At 39.2% G+C, this 18,307-nt stretch overlaps 2 protein-coding genes and 1 long non-coding RNA gene across 4 annotated transcripts in view; 2 read left to right on the top strand and 1 right to left on the bottom strand.

The window, feature by feature from the left end:
• The window catches only part of LOC306908485 (uncharacterized protein), a 236,329-nt gene that overhangs the window by 117,708 nt on the left and 100,314 nt on the right, over nucleotides 1-18,307 (bottom strand). The gene's annotated exons all lie outside the window — the stretch shown is intronic.
• Nucleotides 1-18,307, top strand: part of LOC306908490 (NACHT, LRR and PYD domains-containing protein 3-like) — a 92,462-nt gene that overhangs the window by 1,247 nt on the left and 72,908 nt on the right. Inside the window, exons 3-10 of one of the 2 annotated variants that reach the window (XM_079481407.1) lie at nucleotides 2-88; nucleotides 387-500; nucleotides 771-884; nucleotides 1,156-1,269; nucleotides 2,377-2,454; nucleotides 3,008-4,864; nucleotides 12,681-12,854; nucleotides 14,863-15,036. The exons of the other annotated variant lie outside the window; for it this stretch is intronic. Of the exons in view, the coding sequence (XP_079337533.1) occupies nucleotides 2-88; nucleotides 387-500; nucleotides 771-884; nucleotides 1,156-1,269; nucleotides 2,377-2,454; nucleotides 3,008-4,864; nucleotides 12,681-12,854; nucleotides 14,863-15,036 (2,712 nt within the window). The remainder of the gene's footprint in view (nucleotide 1; nucleotides 89-386; nucleotides 501-770; nucleotides 885-1,155; nucleotides 1,270-2,376; nucleotides 2,455-3,007; nucleotides 4,865-12,680; nucleotides 12,855-14,862; nucleotides 15,037-18,307) is intronic. 2 annotated transcript variants of the gene reach the window in all.
• Nucleotides 10,192-11,334, top strand: LOC306908507. Its single transcript, XR_013788018.1, has 4 exons — nucleotides 10,192-10,324; nucleotides 10,399-10,455; nucleotides 10,528-10,606; nucleotides 10,719-11,334. It is a non-coding gene; the product is annotated as an uncharacterized lncRNA (long non-coding RNA).

The raw sequence follows: 18,307 nt of genomic DNA, 5'->3' as shown, positions 1-18,307 counted from the left end.
GATCAGTAGATCAGAAGAGATCAGATCCAGAGTTCAGCTGTGTGTCTATGAAGAGTGATGTGTCTATGGATCCGCCATTAAAGTTGAAGTGTGGAGATACAAGACCTAATCCTGGATATAAAATATCAATAAAACATGATTATACCTTGACATTTAATTTGATGATTTATTTTATAAATGAGATGGAAAGTTTTTTATTGGAAATGTTATTTTGATGATTATTAACACATGCTTACACAGAAAAACAATGAATGTTGTATAATTTACTCATTGAGACAAATACGCAAAAATACAGTATATTTTTATATTAACGGTATAAATAGATAAGATATTGTTAAATACAGTAATTCAGTACAGTAATGACTGTCATGTGTTGTGTGTTATAGATCAGTTGATCAGATGAGATCAGATCCAGAGTTCAGCTGTGTGTCTATGAAGAGTGATGTGTCTATGGATCCGCCATTAAAGTTTAAGAGTGGAGATACAAGACCTGATCCTGGGTATAAAATATCAATAAAACATTATTATACCTTGACATTTAATTTGATGATTTATTTTATAAATGAGATGGAAAGTTTTTTTTTGGAAATGTTATTTTCATGATTATTAATATTTTCTTACACATAAAAACAATGAGTGCTGTATAATTTACTCATTGAGACAAATACACAAAAATACAGTATATTTTATATTAACGGTATAAATAGATAAGATATTGTTTAATACAGTAATTCAGTACAGTAATGACTGACATGTGTTGTGTGTTATAGATCAGTAGATCAGAAGAGATCAGATCCAGAGTTCAGCTGTGTGTCTATGAAGAGTGACGCGTCTATGGATCCGCCATTAAAGTTTAAGAGTGGAGATACAAGACCTGATCCTGGGTATAAAATATCAATAAAACATTATTATACCTTGACATTTAATTTGATGATTTATTTTATAAATGAGATGGAAAGTTTTTTTTTGGAAATGTTATTTTCATGATTATTAATATTTTCTTACACATAAAAACAATGAGTGCTGTATAATTTACTCATTGAGACAAATACACAAAAATACAGTATATTTTTATATTAACGGTATAAATAGATAAGATATTGTTAAATACAGTAATTCAGTACAGTAATGACTGTCATGTGTTGTGTGTTATAGATTAGTAGATCAGATGAGATCAGATCCAGAGTTCAGCTGTGTGTCTATGAAGAGTGACCGGTCTATGAATCCGCCATTAAAGTTTAAGAGTGAAGATACAAGACCTAATCCTGGGTATAAAATATCAATTAAGAACATTATTTGACATTTCATTTAATGTGAGATTTTTCTTGAGTGTTTGTTTACACTTTCATTACATTTAGTCCCACAGCAGACGCTTTTGTTTAAATATAAAATGAGGAAGAATGGAAGCAGTCATGACAGTAACAGAACAAAATGTTCAAGTGCATTAAAAACTGAACATTATTTGCTCAGACACAGTTACACTCATTTCTTCTATTTTGAAGAATGGACAGAGCAGAAAGTAAGTGCTAGTGTTATTGAGTCGTTTATGAAAGAGGAAAGTCTTCAGATACTTCTTGAAAACGGTCGAGCAGGATTCAGCTGCTCTGGTAGGGGTGTGCAGGTCGTTCCACCAGCGGGGAAGAGTCCAGGGAAATGAGCATGAGAAGGCACCACTAGCTGTTGTTTATTAGCAGAATGCAAGCATCTGGATGGCCCGTATGTTAAGGTAAGCTGGGGCTGTGCCTGTAGTTGTTGTGTAGACGAGAGGCAGAGCTTTGAATAAGATCCCGGCTGCAAGGGGTGTGATGTGCGCCCTCTTCGGTTTGCCGTCACATTCTGAACCATCTGTAGGAGTTTCTTGGTTGTCGTGGAAGAGCTAACGGAAGATGAGCTGAACTGTGTAGAGAGGTTGACCCGAGTCATGGGAGTGGCTGGGATAACAAGAAGTTAAAGAACAAGACCTTAATGATGCTCCCACAGAAAGAGCAGATAACTCACTGAGAGACACGTGTGTGAACTGTACACTGTTCACTTTCAACCACATGTGTGCACACAGTGTAACTTAATGTGACCAGATTAAAAAACAAGAACATTTCCTAGATCAGTGGTCAAATCTGCATGATTGCTCTTAAAGAGGTCGATCAACAAGCCGGTTGTTTTGGACTGTAAAACAGGGACATCTTCAGAACACCAAAAACCACGATTGTCTGCAGGAAACGGGGATGTCTGGTTACCTTAGTATTAATGAAAATATCATAATTAAGCCATAGTGGTCATTTACTCTCACAGCAGTGTAAAAACTGTAGTTAACAAAGTTAATAATGATTTCATTTATTTTCAAGTGTCTGATTCTTGCTTTTCAATCGTGTCATCCAGACGATTCACAACAGATCCCGTCTGTGAGAGGAGGAAGATTGATCCGTCTAAGAATCAACCACAAAAATCTGGTTTCAGGTAAATCATATTATTCATAACACACCACAGTACTTCATGCAAAAAAAACACATTCTGTCATTTATTCATCCTCATGTCATTATAAAATGAAAACTATAAATAAAATGTTCTATATTTGCAATATTTGTATAAAGGAATATTTGTCACTTTATAGGTCCCTACAACAGCATTTAGTGATACGATTAAAAGAGACAAAAACAAGACAAAGCGCTGTAGCAACACATGATGTTGTTTCTCACAACACTTACAAAAAACAATTGTTTCACTTCAGAAGACATTTTGATCCCACTGTGCTTTGGATTGGACTAATATAATGTGTGCATCTTATTTTGGAGCGTCAACAATTAGAAAACTACATAAAATGTTAAAATTACGACAGTTGTCAATGATTCATCAGTATTTATCTAAAGTAATATACATCTAAAATGGCCTAAGGAAGAGTAATCCATGAGAGAATGAGTGAACAATTCCTCTGACAAAAACAGTGAAGAATTCTCGCTCTGAGCATTTAGTTTTCTAATTTAAGTAATAATCTGTTATTTTAACTTTACAGAAATGAGTCTAAACTTCCTGAAGTCCTCAACACATTCAGATCAAATCTGAGGAAGAAGTTTGAGTGTTTGTGTGAAGGAACATCACATGAGAGAAACCCAACACTGCTGAATGAGATCTACACTGAGCTCTACATCACAGAGAGTGAAAGTGGAGACATCAGTAATGAACATGAGGTGAGACGGATTGAGACACAATCCAGGAGAACAGCAACAGAGGACACACCAATCCAATGCAATGACATCTTTAAAGCTTTACCTGCACAAGACAAACCCATCAGAAGTGTGCTGACAAAGGGAGTCGCTGGCATTGGAAAAACAGTCTCTGTGCAGAAGTTCATTCTGGACTGGGCTGAAGGGAAAGAGAATCAGGACGTCCACCTCATATTTCCACTTCCTTTCAGAGAGATCAATCTGATGAAGAACCAAACACTCAGTCTTCTGGAGCTTCTTCATCTGTTCTTCCCAGAGACTAAAGAAATGGAAATCTCCAGCGGTGAATATAAAGTGTTGTTCATCTTTGATGGTTTGGATGAGTGTCGTGTGTCTCTGGACTTTCACAGGAGTGTGAGCTTCTGTGATGTCAGTGAATCGGCCTCAGTGGACGTGATGCTGACAAACCTCATGAAGGGGAATCTGCTTCCCTCCGCTCTCATCTGGATCACCTCCAGACCAGCAGCAGCTGATCTCATCCCCTCTGAGTGTGTTGATCGAGTCACAGAGGTACGAGGCTTCACTGACAAACAGAAGGAGGAATACTTCAGCAAGAGAATCAGTGATGAGAGTCTGAACAACAGAATCATCTCACACCTGAAGTCATCCAGGAGCCTCTACATCATGTGTCACATCCCAGTGTTCTGCTGGATTTCAGCCACTGTTCTAGAGAGAATGTTGAGTGAAGCAGAGAGTGAAGGAGAGATCCCCAAGACTCTCACTCAGATGTACACACACTTCCTGATCATTCAGACAAACATCAAACATCAGAAGGACTATGAGAAGAATGATGAAGACATGATCTTCAAACTGGCCAAACTGGCTTTTGAGCAGCTTGTGAAAGGGAATGTGATCTTCTATGATGAGGACCTGAGAGAGTGTGGCATTGATGTAGCAGAAGCATCAGTGTACTCAGGACTGTGCTCTCAGATCTTCAGAGAGGAGTTTGGCTTGTATCAGGGGAAAGTTTACTGCTTTGTTCATCTGAGCGTTCAGGAACATCTCGCAGCTCTTTATGCTCACATCTCCATCACAAACAACAACACAAATGTGTTTGGAGCAGGTCCTAAACTGACAGAAAACCATAAAAAAAGTCCAGGTTGGTTCTCTTATATAATTGGTAGAGTGGAATCTAAACATAACCTAAAACATAACTCACCAGAACAGGATTCATTATGTGAGCTGCATCAGAGAGCTGTAGATGAAGCTTTACAGAGTAAAAATGGACATCTGGATCTTTTCCTGCGTTTTCTTCTGGGTCTCTCACTGGATTCCAATCAGATTCTCTTACAGCATCTACTGACACACAGGAGAAGATGCTCCTACAAGAAAGAGAAAACTGTTAAGTACATTAAACAGAAGATCAGTGAGAATCTGTCTCCAGAGAAATCCATCAATTTGATTCACTGTCTGAATGAACTGGATGATGATTCACTGCTGCAGGAGATTCAACATTATGTGAAATCTGAATCAGTCGGACGCTCCAGACTCTCTTCTTCACAGTGGTCAGCTTTAGTTTTTGTGTTGCTGATGTCTGATCAGTATTTGGATGATCTTGATCTGAATACATTTATTGGATCTCAAAATAAAGCAGATAAAGTTCTTGTGAAACTGCAGCCTGTGATTAAAGAATCCAGAAAACTGAAGTAAGTAAAACTAACAACATTCAGTTCACTGTTACAGTTTTATTCCATGTAACTATAAGTCACTTTCTAAATTTTCTAAATTTTATTATCTTAAATTTTAAATAATTTTGACATTCGTCCAGTATTTTTAATCCTGACCCAGAGAGTATCAAGTGTAACACTTATTTTGGTTTAAAGATGTTACTCTGAGGGGTTCATCTTAATTTTGACATGTACTGATAAAAAGAACTCTTCACAAAACAAAAAACACAACTCATCTTGTTTTAGTTTTATTTTCTTCACCAGAGCTTAATAAATGTGTCAAAATAAAACCCAAGACAATAGAAATAGAGTTAGAGATCTTGGAGGTCTTTGTCTCTTCAAGCACGATTCAACGAGACAAAACAAACTTATCTCTTGCCATGTCCTGTCTTTGATAAGGTGTGATGAGTCAAAGCTCCCTAAAGTTATTTGAGTGCGATGCAATGATAGTAATCCTATAATCCTCCATATGAGAAAAGGTTGCTTGAGATGATGTTCAGTGAATAGTTGTCCTCAGCGTCACTAAGCTGACCATGTGCTGTAGCCTTGCTGCTGGTGTGGACTATTCTTGGATTCACTGTCTCTAGAATCCAATCCGTACTCACAAAAGAAAATGTGGTAAATAAAAAGTCCTTTAGTTCAGCAGAAACTCAAAGAGTTCTCCACGCATAATTTTGGATGGAAAAAGAAGGTAGCACAAGATCAATCCTCAGACTTCTCTCTACCCAACAAACACTCCCTTATTCTATGGTGTCAGTGTTTATCAGAGCCGGACAGTAACGGAGTACATTTACTCGAGTACAGTACTTAAGTACAATTTTGAGGGATCTGTACTTTACTTGAGTATAATTTTTGGGGAGTACTCATGACTTTACTCAAGTACATTTGAGAGGCAAATATTGTACTCTTTACTCCGCTACATTTCTATCCATAACCGTAAGTACACGTTACTTCTAAAAAGGAAAAAGAAAAATCTCGGAAACCACCAATTTGTTTTTTCCCTCTCAAACGTGATTGGATTGTGCAGGCGCCACTTATTGGGCGAGCCTATCAGCAACAATCACCCAGACCTCAGAGCTCTATCATTTGCTGTACACAGCTGTCAATCATCTCACGTCTGCATGACACGTCCTAATAAATGCACGATTGAAGAATATGTGTTTTGTGTGTATTTTCATGCGATTTGGGGGTATTTTTATATGAATAAAGAATAAAGGTAAGGGAAGAGTAGCCAATAGCGTCATATAAAATGGTAAATATAACATGAAATGAACTTGAAAACATCGCGACCGGTCAGCTGATTTTCTTTAATCATTATTATTTTCTCTTCTTTGCTCTATGCTGCGTGTATAACACGGTCAGGTTCAGAGGTGTGTCAGAACATTGCTATATCGCCTTCTTTGCTGTTTTAGGTTTATTGATTTCAGGGGCGGCGTTTGTGTATGGCCCTATAGCGTTCAGAAAACATTGTTGAAACAAAGTACGTGTGCATAATGAGACTCATTAAAGATAATTAAACTACTTTACACTGATGTGTACATGTAGCATAGGCGTCGGAAGCATGTGTATTTGAGAATGTATAAACACCGTTAATTCACATAGCGTCATTGACGTATAGTCGGTAAGACCGAAGATATGTAGTTTTGACGTGACATCATCGTAATGTTTGTTCGAAGCTCTTTTTGGCTAAACTCGTTTGTCTGCATTTTCCACATTTAAGATCATATACAGGCATTTATTTTCAATAAAACAAAGAAACTGTCTACAAAATGCCTAACAGTGGTTTTGGAATCAAGTGTGAGGTATGGGTAGTGGGGATGGTCTTTATTTTCCCAATTAGTTGGCATCCATTTAATAATTTTAATAAATCGAATAATTTACACTATTGTTATTGTATTTCATTCATAATGTACAACGCTATCTGTGAAAAATTAAAAAAATATATTGTACGGAAAGACTTTGTATTGCAGTCGCAGTTTAGGCTATTATGTATTTTGCGATTTGCCACTAGCTATGCCAGGATTAGCTTAAAAATGAAAAGAATCAAGGCTTAACAACCCTGCGACAAGGTAAGACATGTTTTATATTTAATCTTGTTTGCTGAATCTGATCAATGGTTGGTTTATATTTTAGTCTCATAGTCGATTAACGTAGTCGTTGGTGGTGGTTATGACAACATCTGGCTGGGTTATTTTTTACTACTTTAAGTTTTGTGGTTACATATATGTGGTATCATTTGGTTTCATTGTGGTTCGTTTTTGTATGGTCTGAGGAAATTTCGCCATACCGTAGGTTTTGATGAAACGCAACCACTGATTGATGAAAAAACAGAGAAACTCACATGTACACTCAATTGTTAGCTGAATTGTATTTTCTAATATTACTCATTAATGTAAGCCGAGTATTTGCTTTGATGTTCTTGAGTATGCGGTGTGTTGTTTAAAACTGTTCGGTTCAAATGTGGGTGCAAAAAATCCATTAAAACTCTAGCAGAGGTGAAAAGAATAAAGCATTGTAAAAAGATTAAAATTACTTTATTTTACTTTAAATTCCTTTAACATTCTCCAAGGTATTAACGTTAACATTTTTCATAACTCCAGGACGTTTCTGTACATAAATGTAAGCACTGTGGCAGTAGTAATGCAATATTTAGAAAATGTACTCTTGTACTCTTGATACTCAAGTACTTTTAAAAACATGTACTTCAGTACTTTTACTTAAGTACACATCTGACTGTAGTACTTTTACTTGTACTTGAGTAAAATTTAGCAAGGGGTATCTGTACTTTTACTCAAGTAATGAACCTGTGTACTCTGTCCGCCTCTGGTGTTTATACACCCAGTTACCTCCAGGCAGTAGCGCTCTTTAACTGTTCCTGTTTTTATTGCCCGTGACTCCAATGCATCACAACAGGGTCTTAATCAAATACTTAAAGAACAAAAATACAAAAAGTATAACATTACAAAACAAGTAACATTTTGTCTGTTCCCCTCCCTTTGGTGTAAAAAATTTGACATATGGTAAATTTCTAAGTTTTGGGTATGATATCTGTCAATCTGTGTAGGGTCAGATAACATTGTCACCTTGTAATTTACTGGACCTAGCCTTTCAATTTCTTAAACTGGACCTCGCCATTTTGGTGCAATTTAAGCCATGAAACCATCATCTGCACTAGATAAAGGACGAGTACGCACCCAAACTAGATCACCCTCTAGTCAAAGTCTTGAGTTCTGCTCTTGAGGTTGTAATATTTCTCTGTTTAGTTTGTGCTTTCTCAACATTTTCTCTTACAGTTTTGTACAGTAGTTTCTGGCGATCAATGGTACTGTAGCTTGGTTGATCTGGATCTGGTGGACTCTGTAGAGCTCTTTGTAATGGTCCTTTTAATTGACGTCCCAGGGCCACTTCAGCGGGTGAAAATCCGGTGCTTTCATGCCATGCAGTATTCATAGCAAACCTAAATTCACAGATCCACTGATCCCAAGTGCGGTGATTATTAGGATGCGATCATGGTTTTTAGATTACGGTTATTTTGTTCAGTCAAGTCTGATTGTGGATGATAAGCAGTTGTGAGTTTTTGGGTTACCTGCCACTGCTTGCAGGAGGTTGGAGGTGAATTGAGGGCATCTATCTGAAAAAATAAAGGCTGGAGTTCCCCACCTTGTAAATATCTCTTCGATGAGTAGATGGTAGATTTGGCAGATATCATGGGGAAGACCTCTACCCATTTAGAGAAGTAGTCTACCACCACTAGAAGATATTCATTTTGACGAGTACTCCGTGAGAATGGTCCCATAATGTCCATGCCAAGCATGTATCCGGGCTCCACAATGGGCACACTTTGGAGACCTCCGGCTGGCTTTAAGTTTGTAGGCTTATACTGCTGACATTTTTCACACTGTTTGCAGTGTTGCCATACGTCAGTATGCATGGAAGGCCAATATGGAAATTCTACGAGTCTCATTAGAGTTTTAAACTTGCATAAATGTCCACTGAGGGGGCTGTCATGGGCATAAGTTAAACTCTTACTTCAAGTCAGCAGGTACAATCATTTGGAACTTTCGACCTCCTTTGGAGACTGGTACACCCCTGAATAAAATATCATTTTTCAAGACATAGTGAGTTCTCATAAGATCAGTGGTATTTTGTTTTTTGGCTCTTACCATGATTTCTTGGCACTCTGAATCTTTCTTCTGCTCCGCAGCAATCTGAGACCGGTCCATTGGCAGTTCACAAGTGATCGAATTAAGAACATGTTTTGCAGGTGTGTGCATCAGCATGGCTCTTGGTTCAGCTAGATATCTCCTTGACAAAACATCAGCAACCACATTACATTGTCCTTTTCTATAACGTACTACGAAGTGATAGCCTTGAAGTCTGATAGTCCATCTTTCCAACCTAGACGAAGGCTTTGGGTACTGGAAAAGCCAAACCAAAGAAGCATGGTCAGTGATTACTTCAAATGCTCTGCCCTCAAGATAATGATGCCACTGTTCCACAGCCCAGACTGCTGCTAAACATTCTTTCTCTGATGCGGAATATGATCTCTCAGCCCCTCTCAGTAATCTAGATGCATAAATCAAGTCAAGTCAGCTTTATTTATATAGCGCTTTTTAAAATTTTCATTGTTACAAAGCAGCTGTACAAGAAAACATTGACTATAAGTAAAACATAAAAGGTTATGAAAGTCAAAACACAGGTCAAATATCAGACACATTATAAATTCCTATATACAGTGTTAATTAAAAAAGACTATTAAACTCTAGCAGCCCCCCTGGCCAGGCAAACAGTGCAAAACAGTATGCAAACGGTGGCGAGGAACCCAAAACTCCATTGGAGGACAAAAAAAACCTCAGAGGGAAACCAGGCCTAACCAGGGGATTCCAGTTCCCCTCTGGCAAAAACTGCAGCCTCTGTACAAGCTCAACAGTGCTTGCACAACAAGGCAAAATAAAAAAAGTTAGATTTAAGATTATCATTAATAATCTAATAGCGACTGAAGTTTTGTAGAGTCGCCACGTCCTTCGTCCAGCTTTATTATCAAAGCATTTGTCAGGACTGGGTATGGATTGCGCCCTGCCCGCTCCAGTAACCTTGGACTGCGTCCTGCCCGCTCTAGTAACCTTGGAACAATGAGACAAGACTGGCTGAGAGTAGAGGACTGTTCTGCACTCTTTGATGCTATAAATGCATCAGTTGTTATTGGAAGTGTTCCTGGTTCCGGTTGATCTAACGCAGCCTAGATCTTTGTGTAGCATGGGGAGCTAGCTCCTTTTGCTTGTAGGGCGTGGCCAAGCACATGGTGGGGGGGTTTATAAGCAGGCACTTGAGAGGATGCCAAAATATGAGGTCCGGTCCCTTTGTTTGGATCTTAAGTGTGTGGAAGCCTTTTTGGTATACTCTCGAGGACATTTGCGCATGGTTTAGGGCCCGAAGCAGGTAGGCGAAGTGAATGTTGCTTTGTGTTTTTATGACCACAAAGCCTTTGAAAGCACGAATCTTGTTTACTGCAGATGTGAACATTGCTGGGATATTTTGCTATTCGTTGCGGACACCGTTGGAGAGAGCGGGTATGTGTATGGATTGAGATTTTAACAGTGTTGGCGACATATGGCAATTAAGGTAATGTGTTTTTAATATAGATAAGTGTGGCATAGACCGTCGGTAATGCTGTGTGTTTTCACCAAGGAAATTGGTCCAGTGTTGATGACAGTGTTGCAGGTAATTTAAACTATTTTACATAGGGTTGAAAGGATTTTAAGGGGTAATATGATTAAAGGAAATATTTGTATTGTTATTGAATTATAAAGTGTATTTCTGTGTTTCTTTGTAGTAGGTGGAGTTGTTCGCTGTTCCTCCTGTTTTTGTTTCGGTTAGGTTTTCCCTTCGCTGGTCTGTCCCTGTACGTGCGTGCCGCATGTTTCCAATCTAGCTGTGGGCTATGATTGTGGTGTAGGGGACTGACTAGCAAGATGATTTCATTTTTTTGTCTACTGTATTTGTGTGTTTACGTCCCTTCCCAGTCTCTCATTCTTTTGGCCATTAGAACACGCTCCATATTACATTGACGTCCACCAGACGTGGACTACTCTCTTGTGCGTGGTTTGGTGTGATATTGTTTTTGGCAGGTATTATTTTGTTTGTGTTTATTTGAAGGGTATTATGAGTTTGGGATTTTGCATATGAGTTTTTTTGGGTCTTGAGTGGTCCTGTGTTTAGGCCGCAATTGTATCTGGGTTTGGCCGAAGGTAAATTAGATCTATTGAGAGGGGGGGGAGGAAAACATTTGTTACATGTTTGGTCTTCTACGGGAGAATTTACCTGTTTGTCTTGGTAAACTCTGATGCTTTGAATAAACTCTTATATTTTTGGAAAACCTTGTCCCCTTGTGCATACTTTTAAAGCTCAAGGGTTTTCTACCCATGCCAGAAAGAAGCTCGGGGTAACATTTGGAATATATATATTATGGTAGTGTAGTGTATGCAAGATTAAACAGATGCGTCTTTAGTCTAGATTTAAACTGACAGAGTGTGTCTGCCTCCCGGACATTGCAGGGAAGACTGTTCCAAAGTTTAGGCGCTAGATAAGAAAAGGATCTGCCGCCTGCACTTGATTTTGAAATTCTAGGTATTACCAACTGACCTGACACCTGAGAGCGTAGTGCACGTGATGGACTGTAATACAAGAGAAGTTCTCTCAAGTAGTGAGGAGCTAAACCATGCAAGGCTTTATAGGTAATAAGCAAGATTTTAAAGTTTATGCGATGCTTTATAGGTAATAAGTGCAAGGTTGACAGAACCGGGCTAATATGCTCATACTTTATTGTACGTGTAAGAACTCGAGCTGCCGCATTTTGGACCAGTTGGAGTTTTTGTAATAGGCCTGCAGGGCAACCACCTAATAGTGCATTACAGTAATCTAGTCTTGATGTCATAAAGGCATGAATTAGCTTCTCTGCATCTGATGGTGACAGCATATGACGTAATTTATATATATTTTTAAGATGAAAAAACGCAGTTTTACAGGTGTTGGCGACCTGGTTCTCAAATGACAGAGTACTATCGGATAAAAAGCCAAGATTCTTAGCTGAAGATGAGGGTTTTATGGAACATCCATCAATAGTTAAGCAGTATTCTTGGTTATTACGTAGGGCGGTTTTCGGTCCAATAAGTAACACTTCAGTTTTGTCCGAGTTCAGTAATAAAACATTTCTAATAAGCAATCACCTTCTCTTGTCCATCCACCTCTTGTGCAGCACCTTTCAGATCCCAACAAACACTCCCTTATTCTATGGTGTCAGTGTTTATACACCCAGTTACCTCCAGGCAGTAGCGCTCCCTAAATGTTCCTGTTGTTACTGCCCGTGACTCCAATACATCACAACAGGGTCTTAACCAAACTACTTAAAGAACAAAAATACAAAAGTATAACATTACAAAAAAAGTAACATTTTCTCATTTCTCTGATAAAACAACAGGTGTTGTGTCGTCACATCAGATCATTTCATAACTTTAGAGAGTTGATGTGTATTGATCTGATGTGTGAATTATAATCCGATCATTGTAAAGATGTCACATCACAGTTTGATGGTGTTGATGTAGTGTTTGTGTTATCAAAGGTTTAGTTTAAACATCAAACATCTGCGTTTAACAACAAACACAACAACAATATTACACTTATTACACTCACATGTTTATATGAGGAAACACAAAATTAGAAACTGATTTTCATTATTGTTTAATTTTCTCTTTTTCATTTCATGTTTATCACCAATGTTTGTCATTTATCTCTACAGGTTGAGTTGGTGTAAGATCACAGATGAAGGTTGTGTTGCTCTGACTTCAGCTCTGAGATCAAACCCCTCACACCTGAGACATCTGGATCTGTCTGTTAATAATGTAGGAGATTCAGGAGTGAAGCTGATCTCTACTGTACTGGAGAATCCTCACTGTAAACTGGACACACTGAAGTAAGATCATCTCTCTGATAGTCACACATGTACTGATTCTTACATGATCATCTTCTATATTCATGTTCAGGGGTTGGTTGGGGGTGTTTGGGATCTAGGAATGTCATAGAAACACAAACACAAAAACCTTGCGTTATTAGTGTCTTGTGATTGTTAAAACATGTGATGATTAAAATCATATGACAGGATTTAGTTTTATTTAAAAGCGGATGCTGATCCAAACCTGCCTAAAACGCCTCCTTTAAACACACCCCCACATTTCTACATCAGTTGGTGAAGCGTTGAAGAACACACCCCCAAAATATATACGTGTAAGAAAGAAGGCGTGTCTGTTCCTGCTGTAGTGTTGTTGCTGTCGCCATGTTGTGGAGACGCTGTGTGTTTCATCACAAATTAATATCTTAGTTGGTTTTCCAAACGAGGACTCAATTATAAATCTGTGGTTAAGTTTTATTTACAACACTGTTCCAAAACATCACAACTTCAAAATCTGAGTGTGTGCCGCACATGAACACCTGGTTGTGCTCAACGGCTGTTTCTAAAAAGTGAAGCGAATCCAAGTTTGTAAGGACAGTCTGACGCTTCTCACTCGCAGCCTGTAAGAACGTTTTCATTATGAAAGAATTTGCATCAGATTTTAACAAACGTAAGTTTTTTTTGTCGGTCCTACGATCACAAATGCAGAAATAGTTTTATATTTACGAGTCTGAATCCATCGGGAGCCTCGTATCCTCTGGCTGTTCTCCCTGCAGAGTGATGCTACACATAAAAATATATATCTGTCACATGCTTGAGGTATTCGGCCAATCACAACACACTGGGCAGCTGGCCAATCACAACACACTGGGCAGCTCAGTCAATCACAACACACTGGGCAGCTGGCCAATCACAACACACTGGGCAGCTGGCCAATCACAACACACTGGGCAGCTGGCCAATCACAACACACTGTGTAGCTGGCCAATCAGAGTACACAGCGCTTTCACAACGATCAGAACTTTAAGAATTGAGGCGTTTCAGAAAGACACAGAGAAGCAACAGTAATGCAATGAAATGTGAAAACTGTGATTTTTTTTTTTAACAGTAAACCACATAAACACAATATAACACCAAATACACAATAATGTTCATTTAAGCCGTCCAATAGGAACCCTTTAAATGATGAGCACAGATCAGACATGAGAGATCTTGCCATAAAGAAAAGAACGACAGAAATAAAGAAACAGACAAATAAAGTAAAAGAGTTTCTCTTCTAGAATTTATTGTTAATGATGCATTAAAGTATTTGCAAATACAATTAACATTTTAATAGATTAACACAAACAATAAAGAAACTTTCAAAGCCACACAGTTTATTGAGACTTTCTAAAACACTTAATGTGAAAAGCGCTTCACTACCCAAACAACGACCAGAAAAAAACGACATTTCTGTCAAATGTTTGTTGTAATAAACACAAGCTGCTGTCAAAAGAAGGAGTTTTTATTCCACAGATAAAGTCAATAATGTCACGTTAAGTGTTTTCTCCTCCATTGAAGTCCATTATAAGGAAACAGTTTAATGTGGGACATTCACACACGCTTAACATGAAACTTTACTTGTTGTATTTATATTCTGAGCTCATCAGATCATCTGCACATGAAAAACTTTATTTAAAGAAGCGCTCGGCTCTGTAAACACTAACTCTCGTCTTCTTTCATTTGATTGGTCACCTCACTTATTTTGACATTGAGGGGCTGTTAGACCACTGAGACGTTATCAAATGTTTGCAGCATTAAAATACACTTCAGCTTTTACACAATTATTACACACATTAGATTTCACACTATAGAAACAATGGAGCGTACGGTCCTGTGTAAGAAAACAGATGTGTGGTGTGAGAGCGTGAGAACAGCATTTTAATGATCAAGATTTAACATGATGATGAATGTTATTCAGTGTAATATGTGTTTCATTCATGACATTCCTGCTGAACTGAGAGACTGAAGTGTGTGTTGTTGTTCTCTACAGGTTGTGGAGGTGTAAGATCACATATGAAGGTTGTGTTGCTCTGACTTCAGCTCTGAGATCAAACCCCTCACACCTGAGACATCTGGATCTGTCTAATAATATTGTAGGAGATTCAGAAGTGAACCTGATCTCTACTGTACTGGAGAATCCTCACTGTAAACTGGACACACTGAAGTAAGATCATCTCTCTGATAGTCACACATGTACTGATTCTTATATGATCATCTTCTATATTCATGTTCATGGGTTGGTTGGGGGTGTTTGGGATGTAGGAATGTCATAAAAACACAAACACAAAAACCTTGCGTTATAAGTGTCTTGTGATTGTCAAAACATGTGATGATTAAAATCATATGACAGGATTTTGTTTTATTTAAAAGCAGATGCTCATCCAAACCTGCCTAAAACGCCTCCTTTAAACACACCCCCACATTTCTACATTTCTACATCAGTTGGTGAGAAGCGTTGAAGAACACGCCCAAAATATAAAAGTATAAGAAAGAAAGCGTGTCTGTTCCTGCTGTAGTGTTGTTGTCATGATTCTGCCTGCTCTTGTCTTGATTTTCTGGTCTAGGGGCAGAATCATGACAGACCCACGTGTTTTATGTGGAGAGAAACATATTATTGTCAATCAGGACATAATATGCGTTCTCTCCAGTCTCGTCATTTGGCCCCGCCCCTCTCGTTCCTAGTATAGCTTTCCTCCTGTGTCTCATTACCCACACATGCCCATCGTTATCTCCTTTGTTAGTCTCCCTATTTAATGCAGTCTTGTCTATTTGTCTTGTGCTGGTTCGTTGTACATGTTCCCTGCGCTGTATGTAGTGTTCCTAGTTCCTGTATCTTGTATGTATAGTTCAAGTTCCTTGTTTGTTTTCCTAGTAGTTTGTTTTTGCCCCCCATGTGGGAAGTATTTGTTTTCAATTTTGTATTTTAGTTTTGGATAGTGTTTTCTCCCCATTGTGGGTGTTTGTTTTGTGTTTTGTATTAAAGTCCTGGTGTTAACCCCTTCATCCCCAAACGAGGACTCAATTATAAATCTGTGGTTAAGTTTTATTTTCAACACTGTTCCAAAACAGCACAACTTCAAAATCTGAGTGTGTGCAGCACATGAACTCCTGGTTGTGCTCAATGGCTGTTTCTAAAAAGTGGAGCGAATCCAAGTTTGTAAGGACAGTCTGCCGCTTCTCACTCGCAGCCTGTAAGAACGTTTTCATTATGAAAGAATTTGCATCGGACTATTCAAAGGGATGCACTGAAATAAAAATTCTTGGCCGAAACCGAAAAAGAGGAAACCAAGGCCGAAAACCGAAACAACTAAATAAATTAAGCCAATTATTAGTACCATGGCATTTATGGCTATGACCTTGTACTAACTTTACTAAACTCAAGGCATTGCAATTGCATAAATTAATATTAAAGTTTCAAAGAATACATCAATTACAAATTATGCTAATATTTATTTAGCACATTGCAACAATGCACAGTATAAAATTCAAACTTAAATGTTTAACTTCACCCTACTCATTATGTACAGCACTTCTGAGGATGGGGACTTCAGACAGATAACCATCTAGCTGTTGAGCGGTTGAGCTTGTCATCTGCCTGACATTTGAGCTAGTGTATTTAATTTGCACGTGAATTTCGCGTCATGCGAGTGGCTTCTGCCAGGCGGCTCATTGATTTTGTTGAGAGCGTAGCTGCGCATTATGTGCTATGGAAGGTTGAAGATAGACATATAGACTCGTTCGGCACCGTGTCTGGGTCCATCAGATCCTTCGGAGGCGCAGTCCTTCACCACACTAAGTCGAAGAACAATGTTTTTAACCTCAGTTCCTGGTTTCAACGTCATTTCCTTGAAACCAATGTGAAGAGTTATGGGCAGAGCGACACATGAAGGCCGCACTTAAAGATAACACCGCCTGCTAACCAATGGGGTGTGTTGAGGGCGGCGCTCCACATCTAGCTCCTCCCCCATGTTTAGCACCGCCCCGTCCTGCAGCCAGGACCTTTCTTCTCTGTCTGCATGTGGGTTCTCCGCATACATCGCGGCCCGGATCGCATTGACCTACTTGCGATGCGATTGACGCGAATCTCGCGAATTGAGTGTTCATGTGATTCGCGCAATTGAAAAATCTGAACTTTGGCGAAAATTCACGCCGCATTAACCAATCAGGAGCCTGCTCTAGTAGGGCCGTAAGCGTGCGGCAGAAGCCCCTCCCATGACTCGAATTCGCATCTGTATGAAGCGAATTTCACGCGCGAATGATGCGAGTGTAACAGATTTTATTTGAGTGTTCTTATTTTGGAATACTGAGTCCAATCGCATTGTTGTAAGTGTGTGGGTGCAATACCGTTTTCCCCTCGGGGCTCGCCGTAGTTGGGGAGATGGCATGCGCACTTGGAACTAAAGTGCGATGTTATTACATGTGCGATCTCTTAATAAAGGCGAAGAGTTATGTACCAGAAGAAAGCATCCGTTTTCTTATTTTATGCTCAACAAGTTTCAGGCGAACCCACATAAACGCTCGGTTACATTGGTGGCAGCTGTGTTTTTGTTTTGTTTTATTTGAGTAAAAGTGGCGCGACAGGTGTTTAACTAGTTAGTTTAGCTCCAAAAGTTTTAGAAAGTGAGGTGCACGTGGTCAAAGCTTTAAGGATGTGGTGCAAAGAGGAGTATGATTTCCACCCGAGACGGGATGGTGACAAAAGCAGCAGACACATTCGGATTGAACTGCCCCCGCCGTTCTCCGGTGATGAGAGGCAGAGTTTTCTATGCTGGGCGCGTCAGTTCGAGGTCGCAGTCAGAGCACTCACGGAGGATGATAACAGTGTTTCATACAAGTATGAGTTGGCGAGAATTCTACCGACACGTCTGAGCAACGCAGCGTCTCTGCTGTGGGACAGCCTTCCTGGTGCCGTTCAGGCGGATTACACAGCTGCTAAAGAGAAACTGAAAGAGGCATTCAGACGAAAACAGTTTATGGAGGGCTTCAGAACCATCCTTTCGGCCCGCCCTCGAGCTCCGTGGGAAAGTTTGGAGGTTTATGTGGCTGAGATCAGCAGGTTGGTTGACGAAGCTTTTCCTGAATATGGTGACAATGCTCAAAAGGAAGAAAAATTTCGTCGTTTCCTGGCTGGTCTAGACCCGGTTCTCAGAACCAAATGTCAGGAACAAGGAGCTACGGATTTAGAGGAAGCCGTCACAATTGCAGGTTGGTGCGAAAATGCTAGAGAGTCGATAAAGCCTGATTATATGGCTGTTAATGCTGCTCACAGTGTTCGTGAGGAAGGAGCAATGGCTGCTGTTCGCTTTGAAAAGGATAATGATGGACTTTAAAGAGCAGTAGATAAATTAGCAGAAGAAATGAAAGAGATGAGAATGGAAATGAGACGTTTAGGAGAGGAGAACCAAATATTGAAAACCAAAGTGTGCTCTAGAACA

The sequence above is a fragment of the Barbatula barbatula genome (assembly GCF_947034865.1).
Source record: "Barbatula barbatula genome assembly, chromosome: 19".
NCBI lineage: Eukaryota > Metazoa > Chordata > Actinopteri > Cypriniformes > Nemacheilidae > Barbatula > Barbatula barbatula.
This window is presented reverse-complemented; position numbering and strand designations above follow the sequence as displayed.